The sequence below is a fragment of the Bos indicus x Bos taurus genome, chromosome 3, assembly GCF_003369695.1.
Source record: "Bos indicus x Bos taurus breed Angus x Brahman F1 hybrid chromosome 3, Bos_hybrid_MaternalHap_v2.0, whole genome shotgun sequence".
NCBI lineage: Eukaryota > Metazoa > Chordata > Mammalia > Artiodactyla > Bovidae > Bos > Bos indicus x Bos taurus.
This window is the reverse complement of record NC_040078.1, coordinates 65,887,204-65,903,307: the sequence shown is the minus strand read 5'-3', so window position 1 is coordinate 65,903,307 and position 16,104 is coordinate 65,887,204. Positions and strand designations below refer to the sequence as shown.

At 36.6% G+C, this 16,104-nt stretch overlaps 1 protein-coding gene across 4 annotated transcripts in view; it reads right to left on the bottom strand.

The window, feature by feature from the left end:
• The window catches only part of ADGRL4 (adhesion G protein-coupled receptor L4), a 141,362-nt gene that overhangs the window by 59,474 nt on the left and 65,784 nt on the right, over positions 1 to 16,104 (bottom strand). For 3 of the 4 annotated variants that reach the window (XM_027536793.1, XM_027536791.1, XM_027536794.1), the window contains exon 3: positions 5,658 to 5,810. The exons of the other annotated variant lie outside the window; for it this stretch is intronic. In XM_027536793.1, the coding sequence (XP_027392594.1) occupies positions 5,658 to 5,810 (153 nt within the window). The remainder of the gene's footprint in view (positions 1 to 5,657; positions 5,811 to 16,104) is intronic. 4 annotated transcript variants of the gene reach the window in all.

Below are 16,104 nucleotides of genomic sequence, written 5' to 3'. Positions count from 1 at the left end.
CAAAACTAATACAATATTGTAAAGTTTAAAAATAAAATAAAATTTAAAAAAAGGGTTCTTTTTCATAACAAATGAGGAAATGTATGTAAAGGTGTTTGGAGGGGTGCCTAAGATACAGTAAGTGCCTGATATTGTAACTGAGAATCAGGTTCAATGATTCTATTCAGATTGTGTGTTCTCTTAATAGCATAAGCCCTGTGAGTATGTAGGTTTAGAGAAAACACAATGATAATGAGTGTCTTGTTAAATTGCCATGTTTTGGTACTCCCTAGAGCTGTAAAAGAGAAAAAGCACCCTTTCCCCCATTTTAATGAAAGATAAATTGCTGCCATATAATTATCTCAACTAGGCTAGAACTGATAAGCTGTATTTAATAAGTGATCCACTTTTTCCATTACCAAACTAACACTCAGCTTAATACCAATAACTTGATTTCACTAAATGTAAGTATGTCCTAATATGCACCTCCTTGTTCTGCAAATAAATTCATTTGCTTTTTCATTAACACAATTATGCTTGTTTTTCATGTCTACAATGAGCCAAACCAGCAGCATTTTATCATAATCTTCTTTCAAAGCATGATTATATGATTGCTTTAATTTTCATAATTTTCATCAATACCTGAATTTTCTAATGTTGTGTAACTCACAGACTGCAAAAAAAAATAAAAAGATAAAATGTTCAATTACTGGAAGTAATCTGCAAAGACAAAATTGAATTTTAACATTATTCAAAGCCAGAAAAAAACTATCAGAGTATCTAAGACAACAAGACAAAAAAATGACAAGTAGTAAACACTGCTCTTATGAACACAGAAAATGTGAAATCCTTGGGTTCTACTCATTTGGTTTTGGAAAGTCATATGACTGAATGCTTCAGTTTCCCCACTTGTGAACAATATCTCTTGGGACCTGGGCACCAGAAGTTCTATTTTACTGTGATTCAAAGGAGAAGAAAAATAGGAATGATGCTCAATCTCACTCAAAGACTTCTCCAAAGGATTATTTCATCTGTTTAAAAAAGTATTTCAAAAGACTAAAGATAAAGAATTTTGCTTGGGTAATTTCTTGTCATGTGCTGGAGTTTTCCTTATATATTTATAGATGTTCTTAATGCCTATAATTGGGCTTCCCAGGTGGCACTAGTGGTAAAGAACTCACCTACCAATGCAGGAGATGCAATCCCTGGGTCGGGAAGGTCCCCTGGAGTTGGCATAGCAACCCACTCCAGTATTCTTGACTGGAGAATCCACATGGACAGAGGAGCCTGGTGGGCTAAGAGCTGGACACAACTGAAGTGACTTAGCACACATGCAATCACTATAATTACCAGATATGTCAAATTCAAGGATTAGCTAAACTTTCAAATCATAAGCAATACACTACAAGGTAAAACACTAAGGTAAAAATAAAATAGAATTATGCTTCTCTGTTCAAATTTCCTGAAGATTATCATAGTTAACAATGAAAATTACTACAGGACTGGAAAGAAAAAAAAAAAAAAACAGAAAAGAAACAGTTACTCTGCTTCTGAGAAAAGCTTAATCTTTGAGGACAACAAAACTCATGAGAATAACAATTTTCCAGAGAAAGATTTTTTCATTGAATGATCCATCAAACAAAACAGGTGGAAACTGCAGAACTCAATATTGGATGGTATGCATGGTAAGTTGCTTTAATTGTGTCCGACTCTGCGACCCCATGAACTGTAGCTCACAGGATATTGGATATTGGGTTTTAATCTAAGTTATTGTGTTTACTGAGCTCTTAAAAGAGCTAAAAGGGGAATTAGCAAAAATGTAGGGCTCTTCCACAGTATCTCAATAATAACTGAATATTGGGAGAAAGTCTTAAATTACAAATGTATTCAGTTTAGTCGCTCAGTCGTGTCCAACTCTTTTGGAACCCCGTGGACTGCCACATGCAGGCTTCCCTGTCCATTACCAACTCCCGGAGTTTACCCCAACTCATGTCCATTGAGTCGGTGATGTCATCCAACCTCTCATCCTCTGTTATCCCCTTCTCCTGCCTTCAAACTTTCCCAGCATCAGGGTCTTTTCCAATGAGTCAATTCTTTTCATCAGGTGGCCAAAGCATTAGAGTTTCAGCTTCAATATCAGTCCTTCCAATGAATATTCAGGACTGATTTCCTTTAGGATGGACTGGTTGGATCTCCTTGCAGTCCAAGAGACTCTCAAGAGTCTTCTCCAACAACACAGTTCAAAAGCATCAATTCTTTGGTGCTCAGCTTTCTTCACAGTCCAACTCTCACATCCATACATGACTGCTGGAAAAATCATAGCTTTGACTATATGGACCTTTGTTGGTAAAGTAATGTCTCTGCTTTTTAAAATGCTGTCTAGGTTGGTCATAACTTTTCTTCCAAGGAGCAAGTGTCCTTTAACTTCATGGCTGTAGTCACCAGCTGCAGTGATTTTGGAGCCCCCCAAAATAAAGTCTCTCACTGTTTCCATTGTTTCTCCATCTATTTGCCAATGAAGTGATGGGACCGAATGCCATGATCTTAGCTTTCTGAATGCTGAATTTTAACTTTTTCACTCTCCTCTTTCACTTTCATCAAGAGCCTCTTTAGTTCTTCTTCACTTTCTACCATAAGGGTGATTTCATCTGTGTATCTGGGTTTATTGGTATTTCTCCCAGCGATCTTGATTCCAGCTTGTGCTTCATCCAGCCTGGCAGTTCGCATGATGTACTTTGCATATAAGTTAAATAAGCAGGGTGAAAATATGCAGACTTGACGTACTATTTCCTGATTTGGAACCAGTCTGTTGTTCCATGTTCAGTTCTAACTGTTGCAGTTCTTGACCTGCACACAGATTTCTCAGGGTCTTAGGAAGCATCACTACAAACAAAGCTCATGGAGGTGATGGAATTCCAGTTCAGCTATTTCAAATCCTAAAAGAAGATGCCATGAATTTGCTGCACTCAATATGCCAGCAAATTTGGTAAACTGAGCAGCAGCCACAGGACTGGAAAAGGTCAGTTTTCATTCCAATCCCAAAGAAAGGCAACGCCAAAGAATGTTCAAAGTACTGCACAGTTGGACTCATCTCACAGGCTAGCAAAGTAATGCTCAAAATTCACCAAGCCAGGCTTCAACAGTACATGAACCATGAACTTCCAGATGTTCAAGCTGGTTTTAGAAAAGGCAGAGGAACCAGAGATCAAATCGCCAACATCCACTGGATCATCAAAAAAGCAAGAGAGTTTCAGAAAAACATCTACTTTTGCTTTACTGACTACACCAAAGCCTTTGACTGTGTAGATCACAAATGTATTACCCTTCCATAAAATGTTGGCTTTTGGTCATCTTTGTATGTGTTTTCTCTGTGCTTATGATTAATTTTTCTCTAAATAAGAATTCTTTACATTTAAGATATACAGACAGAGAACTATATATCCCTCTGTGGACTGAGGTGTATCAAAAATAAACATAATCAGATGAAAAGACAAATGCCTTGTAGAGACAAGAGGGAATGGAAAGTATAGTTAAAATTGCATTAAATTTCAGTAATTAAGGTGTTTCAAGTTAGATTTTTTCATTAACTGAAAATTTTCTAGTTATATAGCTACAAAGTTAGAACTTTACTAAAGGTAAAGATATGTAGACATTATTTAACATTCTAAGACTAGAAACATGAGTTTAGGTTTGAGAAGAACAAAGAGCATGGTACTATACATTTTCTGGGAAGGCTTTAATTTCTCAAATATACTGTAATGATGTAATCCAATAAAAATTTTTGCTGCAAACAATCCAGATAAAATCATAATTCAACAGAAAGAGATTTATTTCCTCATATTTTACATCATGTATGGCCTTGGAAAGTTTGATTCACTATATTTGCATGATCCAGATTCATGTGTGAGATTTAAATGGTCACCCATTTGAGATTCCTGTGGAAATATCAGTGGCATTCTAGGTAGAAGACTGTGGTTTTAACCTTCCCTTTATCCTAAATGTGTGACTCTTCACTTCCCTTGGCTATAATAGGAGAATATAATCTTCCTTATTTAGGTGAAAGAGAAAACGCTGTGAACTCAAAGTACACAAGACAGGATAATTTCTTTGATACAGACATTTCAATGAGAAATTCTCTTTGAACATTATCTCCTGACTTATCATGTGTGTTTGTCTGGAAAATCCCATGGACGGAGGAGCCTGGTAAGCTGCAGTCCATGGGGTCGCTAAGAGTCGGACACGACTGGGCGACTTGACTTTCACTTTTCACTTTCATGCATTGGAAAAGAAAATGGCAACCCACTCCAGTGTTCTTGCCTGGAGAATCCCAGGGACAGCGGAGCCTGGTGGGCTGCTGTCTATGGGGTCGCACAGAGTCGGACACGACTGAAGCGACTTAGCATAGAATAGCATAGCATAATAATAACATTGCCAGACTTCTCCTTAGCTCACTGATGAGAACTTTACTGGGGCTGATTTAAAGCTTTAGTGTGATTGGATGTCTCTCATTTAACTATGAAAGGTAGAAGCAGTACCTTACCCCTGCCCATGGTGCATGTTCAGTCCTGAGCTTATCTCATATCTAGTCCTGGCTATGTGATCAAACTCTCAGGGCCTCAGTTCATCCACTAATTTTATACATAATTGTCAATTATAATCATACTAGCTACTGGTAAACTAGGCAATTTTTAGAAACCATGATTAAGATGATTCATAATTTGTTTTCAAAGTTAAAGTCTTTGGTTCCAGAGAATCTGTCTCTGAAAACTGTTCATCTTTTCTACAGTTTTCTACAATTTTTTTCTCAGACTATAGTATCTGATAAATCAAATGTGTGACCAAAATACAATAGAATGACATTAAAAAATCTAGATACTCTCTCACAATATTTTACTTAGGAATTGAACTGCAATTACTTTTTTTTTTTTTGGTTTTAATTTTATTTTATTTTTAAACTTTACATAATTGTATTAGTTTTGCCAAACATCAAAATGAATCCACCACAGGTATACATGTGTTCCCCATCCTGAACCCTCCTCCCTCCTCCCTCCCCATACCATCCCTCTGGGTCGTCCCAGTGCACCAGCCCCAAGCATCCAGTATCGTGCATCGAACCTGGACTGCAATTACTTCAATTACTTTTATCCCTCCAGAAGACACTGTAGTTACTTCTAAATAGGTCGGGGTTCAAAAAAACTGAATGCAGATCTTAAATGTGACAAACTTTCGGTGGGCAGCAGCAGTGCTGTCTAGAGTGAACATCACTAGTGTTCACAAGCAATGACTATCTGAACGCTTTCCAGGAAAACATGGGGCCCCTCTCAGAGTGCATATTTATAAAACTATTACTATCTGGTGATACTAATATAATTTTCTGGAGTGAATATATCACTTTAAAGTGTAAGTATTTATTCCGTTATTTGCCACCTTGCTAGATCTCATAACATCACAATTTTTTTTTTTTTTGTAAACTGATATTCTTCGTCTTATATTCTTGGATAAATATGCCATAGTAACTGATATCATATTGGAGAATTAAAAGAATTAATGAAGATTCTGAAAGTATTAACAACGGGGGTACAATCGACTGACAGAATTTGATTTGGATATTATCTAATCTGTGGAGGTATAAGCAATAAAAGATAGGTATAAATTTTAAGATAGGTAGCTGAACTTACCTACGCAGATGGTTCCATCATTAGTAATAAACTTGTCCTGGTTGTTGCTGGATCTGAAACCAGGTGCACACATACAGTAATAACTTCCCTGTGTGTTCGTACAGTTAGCATTTTCACCACAGGACTGCGTTAAATTTCCACACTCATTATCATCTGTGGACATATCAATTTAAAACATTATTCTTGTAGAATTGAGATGGATTCCTAATATTTTCCATCAGTTTTGGGGAATTTTCCCTGTTAAATAGTATAAGGTATGTGATATTATTTCTAAGAAAAACTGGTAAGAATTCATGTTACATACTTGATTATTCTTGTTTAAATGTAAAACCTTTGCAGTTACAAAGCAAGGTAGAAACTCTTACTGCAAAAGCACTAAACAGAGCTATTGAATTTTATTGGATTATTTTTCAAATGTTTACATATAATTTAAATATCACAATGTTAATAAATATCTTATTGGTGAACTTACAATACTCAGTCAATAATCAGTCACAATAATACTCACAATAATCAGTCAAAAGCATACCGTAAGATAAAAATGAAAAATCAGAGATTAGAAATTGATTTTTTAATCATTTATCATTTATTTTTGTCACTTACTCTCCAGAAGAATTTTGTGTTATCAGGTTTGTATCCCTTCATTTGTTAATATATCTATTTGTTATCATATGCATTGTGTGATATATGAAAGAGTATACAAACAGAAAAAAATATCATGATCCACAATCCTTATCCTTATACTCTTATAATGTAATTTATCAAAGAAGATACATAGGTTCATAAATCTTTTTTAAAAATTAGAAAGCAGATTCATATTACCTGTCTAATGAATGAAATAAAAAATAAATGGTTCTCAGAAGTAATTACGATTGGTTGGAGGAGACATTAGATCCCTTCGTGTGCTGAAATGTGCGTCCCAAAAAGATATACTCAAGTCCTAATCTCTAGTGTCTGTGAGTGTGACCTTACTGGGAAATAGGGCTTTTGCAGATATAATTAAGATGTTCAGTTCAGTTGAGTCGCTCAGTCGTGTCTTTGCGACCCCATGAACTGCAGCACACCAGGCCTCCCTGTCCATCACCAACTCCCAGAGTTCACTCAGACTCACTTATTTAACTTATATACAGAGTACATCATGAGAAAGTTAAGATGAGGGCATACTAAATTAGGAGGGGCCCAAGAGTGGTGTCCTTATAATACATTATTACATAATATAATGGTGTCCTTAGAAAATTCAGAAATGGAGCCACGGAAGACAAGGCTATGTGAAAACAGTGGCAGAGACTGAAAGTAATGTTGATGCAAGCCAAGGAGTCCCAAGGACAGCTAACTAGAAGCTAGAAAGACATAAGCAAAGATTCTTCTCTAGGCCCTACAGAGAGTGTGGACCTTCCAACTCCAGGATTTCAGACTTCCTTCTAGAACTGCGAGAGAACAAACCTGTGTTGTTTCAAGTCACGGAGTTTGTGCTAATTTCTTACTGCAACCCTAGGGTACTAATAGACCCAAACTGGCTAATCTCCAAGACAGATAAATACTGATTAGACAGAGAGAAGCAAAGTAATTAAAAGGAAGGTAAAATCTGGGGCAAATATTCAAACATAAGGGTGACTGAGATGTTTCTGAAGGCTGAGGGAAGCCTAATCAGCGGGCCCAGGGAGAAGTCATAGGGGAACAGTTGTTTGAATTGAGTTTGGAGAATGTCTTGAATTTTTATTCTCCATTTTAATCAAACCAAGGTTAATCTGGGGGATTCCGGGTAACTCAGCTGGTAAAGAATCCACCTGCAATGCAGGAGACCCCAGTTCAATTCCTGGGTCGGGAAGATCCCCTGGAGAAGGGATAGGCTACCCACACCAATATTTTTGGGCTTCCCTGGTGGCTCAGACGGTAAAGAATCTGCTCACAATGCAGGAGACCTGAGTTCGATCCCTAGGGTGGGAAGATCCCCTGGAGGAGGACATGGCAGCCCACTCCAGTATTCTTGCCTGGAGAATCCCCGTGGACAGAGGAGCCTGGCAGTTACAGTCCATGGGGTTGCAAAGAGTCAGATTTGACTAAGCACAGCACAAGGTTATTTTTAAAGATTTATTTATATAACATTTAATTTATACACAGGTTATTGAACACATATATTGATAACTAAGAGTTGGAGGTTTTCCTAAATATTTCATAAATATTACTTCACTTGTTGTTTACATACATTCTAAGAAGCAGGTGCCATTATTACTCTCTTTAACTGATGAGGAAAATAAGCCATAGAGAAGAAATGTAACTTGTCAAGGTCACATAGCTATTTAGTTAGAGCCTAGTAGTTTGGTCCAATGCCTGTTCTCTTTGCTGTTGCATCCTGCCACCTCTGCAAGGATAATTTTACAAAGCAAATATATAAGGTAAGAATGTATCTGATGGATTATGGGTCTGTTTTGAGAGAGGAAAAGATACTGAGGTAGAGATTTCAGAAGAAAAATAGAAACTTTATTTGTAGTCTGTCTCTCACTTAAATTTTATTTCCATTTAGTCATTTTCAAACATTACAGATATAAGTACAGAAGTTACCATATGACAGACAACTAAATGTGAAGTCCTCTTTTTTTTCGTTTTCAAAAATTACTACTATGGTCACGGCAGGTAAGATTTGGAAATCCTATTTTTTTTTAAGATATTCAACCTATGAGGCTCTATTACACAATTTTATTTTATTATCTATATGTTTTATCACTTTGACTTAGTATATTAATAGGCCAACTGCTACAAATATATTCAAACATGTAATGATTCAACACAATAAAAGATTCTTTGCTGCTCTAGTCAGAAGCCAAAGTTAGTATTCAGGTTGATGGTGTAGCTTCTTGCATAATGGTTCAAGGACCCAGACTTGCTTCATCTAATGGCTCCACCACCCCCATCGGGCCTCCACATTGTCTGTATTTATCCTGGTGGGGAGCTGGGTTCAAATAGAGCATAAGAGAGTAATAAGCCACAACTATAAATGGCACCCATCACTTTTATCCACATTCTATTTACCAGAATTCATTCAAATGTCCACATCTAACCACAGGGAAGCTGATGGGTGTAGGCCAGCTGTGTGCCAGGAATAAGAAAGAAGACATTTTGAACAGCTAAAGTTCTCTGCCATACTTATTCTTTCACAAGTATGTGCTTGGTTGCTTCAGTCGTGTCCCTGCGACCCTATGGACTGTAGCCCGGTGCCTCCCTAGAGGCTCAGCGGTGAAGAATCCGTCTGCAGTGCAGGAGCCACAGGAGATGTGGGTTCCATCCCTGGGTCAGGAAGATCCCCTGGAGGAGGGCTCATATACATATACAACATGCCTATGAGGCAGGCATTATTGCTATTTTCAAATAAAAAAACCTAAAGTATAAAAAGCTAGATTAATGTGATCAATGGCACACAGATAAGTGGCAAATTTTGACTACAGCCTTAGGTATTCTGACTGTCAAAGAGATCTCACTCTTCTTAAGTACTATGCTATAAAAAGAGTTCATAATAGCTATTATTTATTGAGTGTTTGTTGTATGCTAGACACTGTGATAGGAAGATTACCATAAAATGGAAATACACTGTGACCACCTCAAAAGGTTGTTAAGAGATTACAAGGGGTTCATGAGCAGACAATGCTTACAGTGGTGCTTAGCATTAGTATGCAATATACAGGTATATTATTTTCTGTATACTGTTATTATTATTTAAGTTACTAGAAATATGATCCAGTTACACTCCACTTAAAATTCTTAACAGCTACTTGGCCTTTAATATGTAAAATAAGTCCTTCATAAGTGACCGAGACTTATCCCTTCTCATGAAGAAGTGAGCTTCCAAAGTCTGGAAATAAGTTTAAGTTGCTTATCCTTAGATATGTATAATAACAAATGTATTCTTAAAATATCTATAACAAAGATCTCAAAAAGTACAAATTCCATTAGTATATGGATAGAATATATCCACACTAAATACAAAGAATAAACATCAAAATTTGTTTCCTTATGACATTTTTACAAATTCCAATAATACAGTTCATGATAATTTATTGAAAAGCCACTGGGAAAAAAAAATAAAACCTATTTGTAATTTTATTACATGAAGATAACCACTCATTCCATTTTAAAGGTAATTCAGATTATGTAGACTCTCCACTTCTTTTGTATATGGCTTTATATAGTACTTTATTTTAAAGTTTTAATATTAACTTTATTTTGCTAAAAAATATTCCATGTTCTTAAAAGTCATTCAAAACATCAATCAAATGGTATCATTTCATTTTGACATAGGAAAAAAATACAATTTACTTATAATATATCTCTGAAATAGACTTTCAAATATTTGAGACCTGACCTTGACTGTTACCCATGAGGTTCCAAGCTCAACAAGTGAAACACCTTTATTGCTCCCAGAATAACCTTCAATTCAGGCCTATCTCACAGTGAACTGTAGGACCCTGTGTCAAATTCATTTCCTAGGCCTGAGGCAGGCCTGTCCCTACAACAAAAGTGGAAGGCTCTTTGCTCCAAACATAGGCCTGAATCTACTTTCCTCACAGGACCATTTCATTTGTGTATAACCAGTTAGTAAGAAAAACTCATCAGTCTATGAGAAGCAAGATCATTCTCTCCAAAGCCTAGAGCAAAGCTAGGCCAGGCCTCACACCTGGTATCTTCTTCACGTTAAGACTTCAGGCCTCTTTTCATTTCTCCATAGGCACCTCTCTGACATTTTGGGTTCAATTCCATTGTTTCCTCAAAAGTTCTAATTTTCAGTATGTGGTCTGATTTACTCTAAAGTGAGTAAAAAGCTCGAGTACCAAGAGAAGACTTTTGAGCTCCCCTTAGAAGCTTCCCTGGTGTCTCAGACGATAAAGCATCTGCCTCCAATGCAGGAGACCTGGGTTTGATCCCTGGTTTGGGAAGATCCTTTGGAGAAAGAAATGGCAACCCACTTCAGTACTCTTGCCTGGAAAATCCCATGGACGAAGGAAGCTGGTAGGCTACAGGGGTCACAGAGAGTTGGACACGACTGACTGACTTCTCTTTCTTTCTTTCTTTACAGGCCAACAACTTGGAGACGTGTAAATACAAAGATTGAGTTCTCAGAAGCTTTGTTAGGCCAGGCAGGTGGGTGACTTAAGTCTGACTCCACCAGGAGCCAGACAATAGAAGGAAGTGTGGCTTATGATACAGGGAAGCACACAAATCTAAAGGATTTAAAATTTCAAAAATTTGAAAATCATATTTAAAATTTTTTTCAGATTTAGCATTTGGCTAGGCATTTGTCACCCCTAAATTAAAGCATATAAACGTTGAGGGAGTTAAGTAAATTTGCTGAAAATATGATAATAAAGTAAGAGAAATAGAAAGGCCATCATATAAAATGTTGAAGAGTTCATACTTTATTAACATGTATTAATTATTAATTTGTCTATTCTGTATACAGATGTACTGTATAACTTTAGATGACTATATGCACACATATACTCAGAAAGCAAACATTTATGTCTATATATTCATTCAAAATAAATTAGACTAGTTTATTAAAATTACCTGAGAGCATGTCACAAATTGACACAGAAGTATCTAAATCAAGATGAAGAAAACTACTTCATACACATTGGATTTGACTCAATCATTCAGTTACTCAAATATTTATGGAACTTCCCAGTTCCCAAATGTGAATATGTCCACATTGGGAAATAAGTAAAAATTAATCAAAAAGTCAGGATCTGTGCCCTGCTGTCAGAGTTCACATTCTAAAGCAAGTTAACACAGAAGCATGTAATTGAGTTCTTATTAAAAGTTTCAATTTTTATCTCAAAATTTGACTCCTTTCACAGCATACTGGGAGAAGTTTATATTAACTTTAAAAGGAATTGTGCTCTCGGATCAGTTATTGGTAATATAGAAAATGATGAAGATTGCATCCCTTGTGGTCTATAGCTGCAAAAATGATATGCAAAAATACAGAGGAAAAGAATTCACTAGATCTGAGTTATTGGTCAGAGTCCAAGAAAACCAGCCATTTTATACCACCTGATTGTTTCTGAAAACAAATTAGTGTACCAATATATCATTTGATTTCAATTTATTTTCAAGTTTTGGGTAACACATTAACCAGAAGAAAAAAACCAAACAAAATAAAAAACAAAGATTCACACTGACTTTTGTGTTTCTCCCTACTATGTAGTCTTGAGCACTTGACCTCTTAGCTTTCTTATCAAGAATTTGGAAATAAAAACATTTTCTAATCTATCTCCCAATCTTCTGGGCTGGATATATGATATAGGCGAATTCCCTAAATGGTCTGATTCCAATCTTGTTCCTTGAAATACCACTTATCTGAAAGTAACCTCTTCTCTTCCCCCAAGAGAGTGGAGATGGGCAAAAAATTATCTTTGTGAAGTACTATATAAATTTGAATTATTTAAATAGCTTTAAACTTCCAGTGTCTAACATAACAAAAATTAAGTTTCAAGGAGAAAATTTATTTGAATGAGTATAAGAAAATATATGACTGTTTCTTTTGTGCTCTTATCTCCATTGTTTATATCAATATATCAGTTTAGTCACTCTCTGTGATGTTATATTTAATTCCTTGTAGGATTATAGAATAAATATTTAGGATTTCACTTGAAAAATTCATTTTAATACCATTAAAGAGAAGACACATTATTTAAAAATGATTAAAAAATGTTAATAAGGAGAAATATTTGGCATTCTTTCAGCAGAAATTCTTACTGGCTCCCGTTTAACACAGCAAGCTGAGCACTACAAGAACAAAGACACACACCTAACATATAACAACAGGATCCATGGCTGCTGGAGAAGACAGACAAAACCTCAAATTATTAGCATGTGTTGTATATAACAAATAAACAAGGTATTTAGCCATATACTGGTAACTCAGAGAAGCAATGGTTTCCTTAGCAAGTTTTTAGGATAAAAGGGGGAAGGTTATTCTCAGAGGAGGTTTAGAAAAGGAAGAGATGATTAAGCCAAGCATTGAAGTATAAGAATTAACACAAATGAAATGGGCTCCAACAATCCATTCAGCACAAGGGAAGAACTCACCCAAATGCCTGAAGCCTGCAGGAAGAGAACAACTATTAGGCTGCCCAGGTGGCTCAGTGTTTAAAAATCTATTTACCAATTCAAGAGAATCAAGAAACGTGGGTTCAATCCCTGGTTTGGGAAGATTCCCTGGAGAAGGAAATGGCAACCCACTCCTGTATTTTTGCCTAGGAAATCCCATGGACAGAGGAGCCTGGCAGGCTACAATCCATGGGGTTGCAAAAGGGTTGAATAGCGAATAAACAACATATTGTGGAACACTGGGTAGGATGGTAGAGACTGTAGGGCAAGATTCTATGCAGATATGTATGGTCTAAAGTGGGAAAATGCTTGCTAAACATTTTGGACTAAATTCAGTGGGTAAAGGATGAGCATCAGCAGATTTTATGTAGAAAAATCTGATTTGATCTCAAAACAATTTTTGAAACATAAGGAAAATGAGGTAAGACCCAGGTAAATCTGCTAAAACACTGTAAGACATGAAAAACTAAACATAGTCAAGAAGAAATTAGTAAAGTGGTTAGATCAGATATGTTTAAGTGTTAAAAGTCAGTCATCTGGGGATGGAAAGGAAAGTGGGTAGGATTCAACTAGATTAGGCATAAACTGGAAACTGTCATCTGGATGACTACCATCTGATCTTCATATTCTTTTTTTTACTTATGTGACTTCAAAATTTTTCACAGTAAAATAATTTTAAATTATTAGTGTGGCTTGGAGACTAACTGGATATGAGTTAGTTGGACAGAGGAAGCAAGGATGATCCACGGGTTCTGATTTGGAGGGATTTGCTGGGTATATTGATTCACGAGGACAGAGAGAAGCATAGGAGGAGAAGCTTTGTGGCTAAGAGCGAGTTCATTTTTGGACGGGGAGACTTGTTTAATCACAAGCTGGAGCTCAAGACTCCCTACTTCTCTTCCAAAGGATGGGTCAGAACCAGGAGCCTGGCAATTATTAGGCTCCAGTACTCTTGTCTGGTAAATCCCACAGATAGAGGAGCCTGGTAGGCTGCAGTCCATGGGGTCGCTAAGAGTTGGACACGACTGAGCAACTTCACTTTCACTTTTCAGTTTCATGTATTGGAGAGGGAAATGGCAACCCACTCCAGTGTTCTTCCCTGAGAAACCCAGGGACGGGGGAGCCTGGTGGGCTGCCGTCTGTGGGGTCGCACAGAGTCTGACACGACTGAAGCGACTTAGCAGCAGCAGCAGCAGCAGCAGTGCAGGGAGCAAGCTTGCTGTCTCCTTTGCTCTCATCTCTAGATGGATCCTTTCTCCTGACTCCTGCTTTGATCTCAGCAGTTTGAACGAATTCTGCCTTGGCATTATCACACTCCCTTGTTTTCCTTTTTTCTTTCTTCCGTTGTTTTTTGTTGTTGTTGTTGTTGCTGTGTTTTTGTATGATTCTACTTACTTGTGTTTGCTTCCTTAGGATGTGAGAGTAGGTAAAAAGGACCAAAGGAGTCCCTTAAACTGTGTTTGGTCTCAAGGTTGACCAGAAAATTCCCTGGGGTTCCACATGATTCAGTCCAGCCTATCAGAAAACTACCAGGGCTTTAACATAATGCATAACCATCAACCACAGGTTAGTTGAGTGCTAACTAAGCTTCCCAAAAACATATGCCAGAAATATCTCCTCTCAATATGTTTTTGGGAAGCTTACTTAGCACTCAACTAACCTATGGTTGATGGCTAGTTACTTGTTTATTGTGGACTTATATTAAAAACTAGGTCAGCATGATTTGTACCTCATAATCTGAAAGAAGAGAGAAAATATTTTTCAAGTATTCTGCTAGATGGCTCATTTAAGTTTATTTAATCATTATAATAACACGATTGATATGATCCTCATTTTACTTACTAGAAAATTAAAGCTGAGATGGGTTAAATCATGGTAGTTTAGAGAATCTGCTGTACATGGTTTTTATATTAATATTTAAGATTGCCTGACTCTAAAAACCAAGCTATATCTTTGTATTGTAGGGTGAGGTGTATTTTGTAAAGTGTTCTTCTAAACAAGTCATAGTAGTGGGTATCTAATTCTCTAAATTCAAGAGTGATACATTTAGGAATGACACATTTTGGGCAACAACCATATAATTATATTACTTCTGTATAATAAAGTAGAATTTTACTGGTTTTGTAAGTCACTGGCATTCCAGAATGTGAACAAGATTTTAGTTTATATTCCATTTTTCAATCAACTGACCATAGGTGCGGTAATTTAGAAAGAGAAAATATTCCCCTTTCTTTTTCTAGCACTTGAAATATTATTGGCTGGGCTCAAATTGATTATAACAACTTGAAAGCCAGAGAACTTTTAACAGCAGCATCCCTCTTACACACATTTTCCCTCTGGACACGATTGCCAGGATTGCTCCGTAAATTTGAACACTAAATTGACTATAACCATTATGTGATTTCTTGTGAAACAGGCCCTCTAAGTCAAAGGTGGAGCAATGCAGAAGCTTCCCCCGCCCCCCCCCCCGCCCCGCCCTATTTCTCCCCAAGGCAGCCTACTGGGCTCATTTGTTTTCAGTAACACTGGTAATTCTCTTCTCATATCTAGCACTCTCTAATGAACTTAGAAAAATCTTCCTTACGAGTCCCCTCAATTACAGACTTCCTACAGTTTATCTTTTTCTGGGGAATATGAAGGTAAACATATAGTTATGAGGTAAGGGGGAGGAAAAGGTCAGCAGAAGAGAAAGAAAAAAAAGCAGAGCTGCAATGAAACTAGAATGAGTTCAGTCAGTCAAGAAAAGTAACGGAGCTATTGTTTTCACACTGGAACTGTCATTACCAACCGTTCTACAAGACAAGGAAAGGTATCAAAGGAGAGATGTGGAATTATACCTTTTTTCCCCTCTGGGAATTTCTTCTGTGCCTGAATCTTTAAGTGCAGCCCAGACTACACATATGATATACACATAAACCACCCCTCCACATAAACATACTGACATTTGCAGAATAATTAAGAAGACAGAGAAAAAAAATAAATTCAATACTGAAGATATACTTCAGTACATTACTTCCTACATTACCACTGTTGACTATAAAACACACAGTATAAAATGTACATTTCCCATAGCCATAGAGTTAGTTAGTCTGATTTAGTAAAATAAAAGTGAGATACATCAAATGCAAAATATGAGAATTTATCATGGTAAAGACAGAAGAATTACACAAAAATAAAGGGTTCATGATGGGTATTTAATATTAAAAACAAATTTTTAGTAGAAATGTGTTTGTTAAATTGTTTGAAGCAAGAAGTATCGTTTGAAAATTTTCTGAAAGGAAAAGTGTGCCTTTGACTATGGATCAGATTTTGCAAATGCTATATAAACCAGAAAAGAAAGATA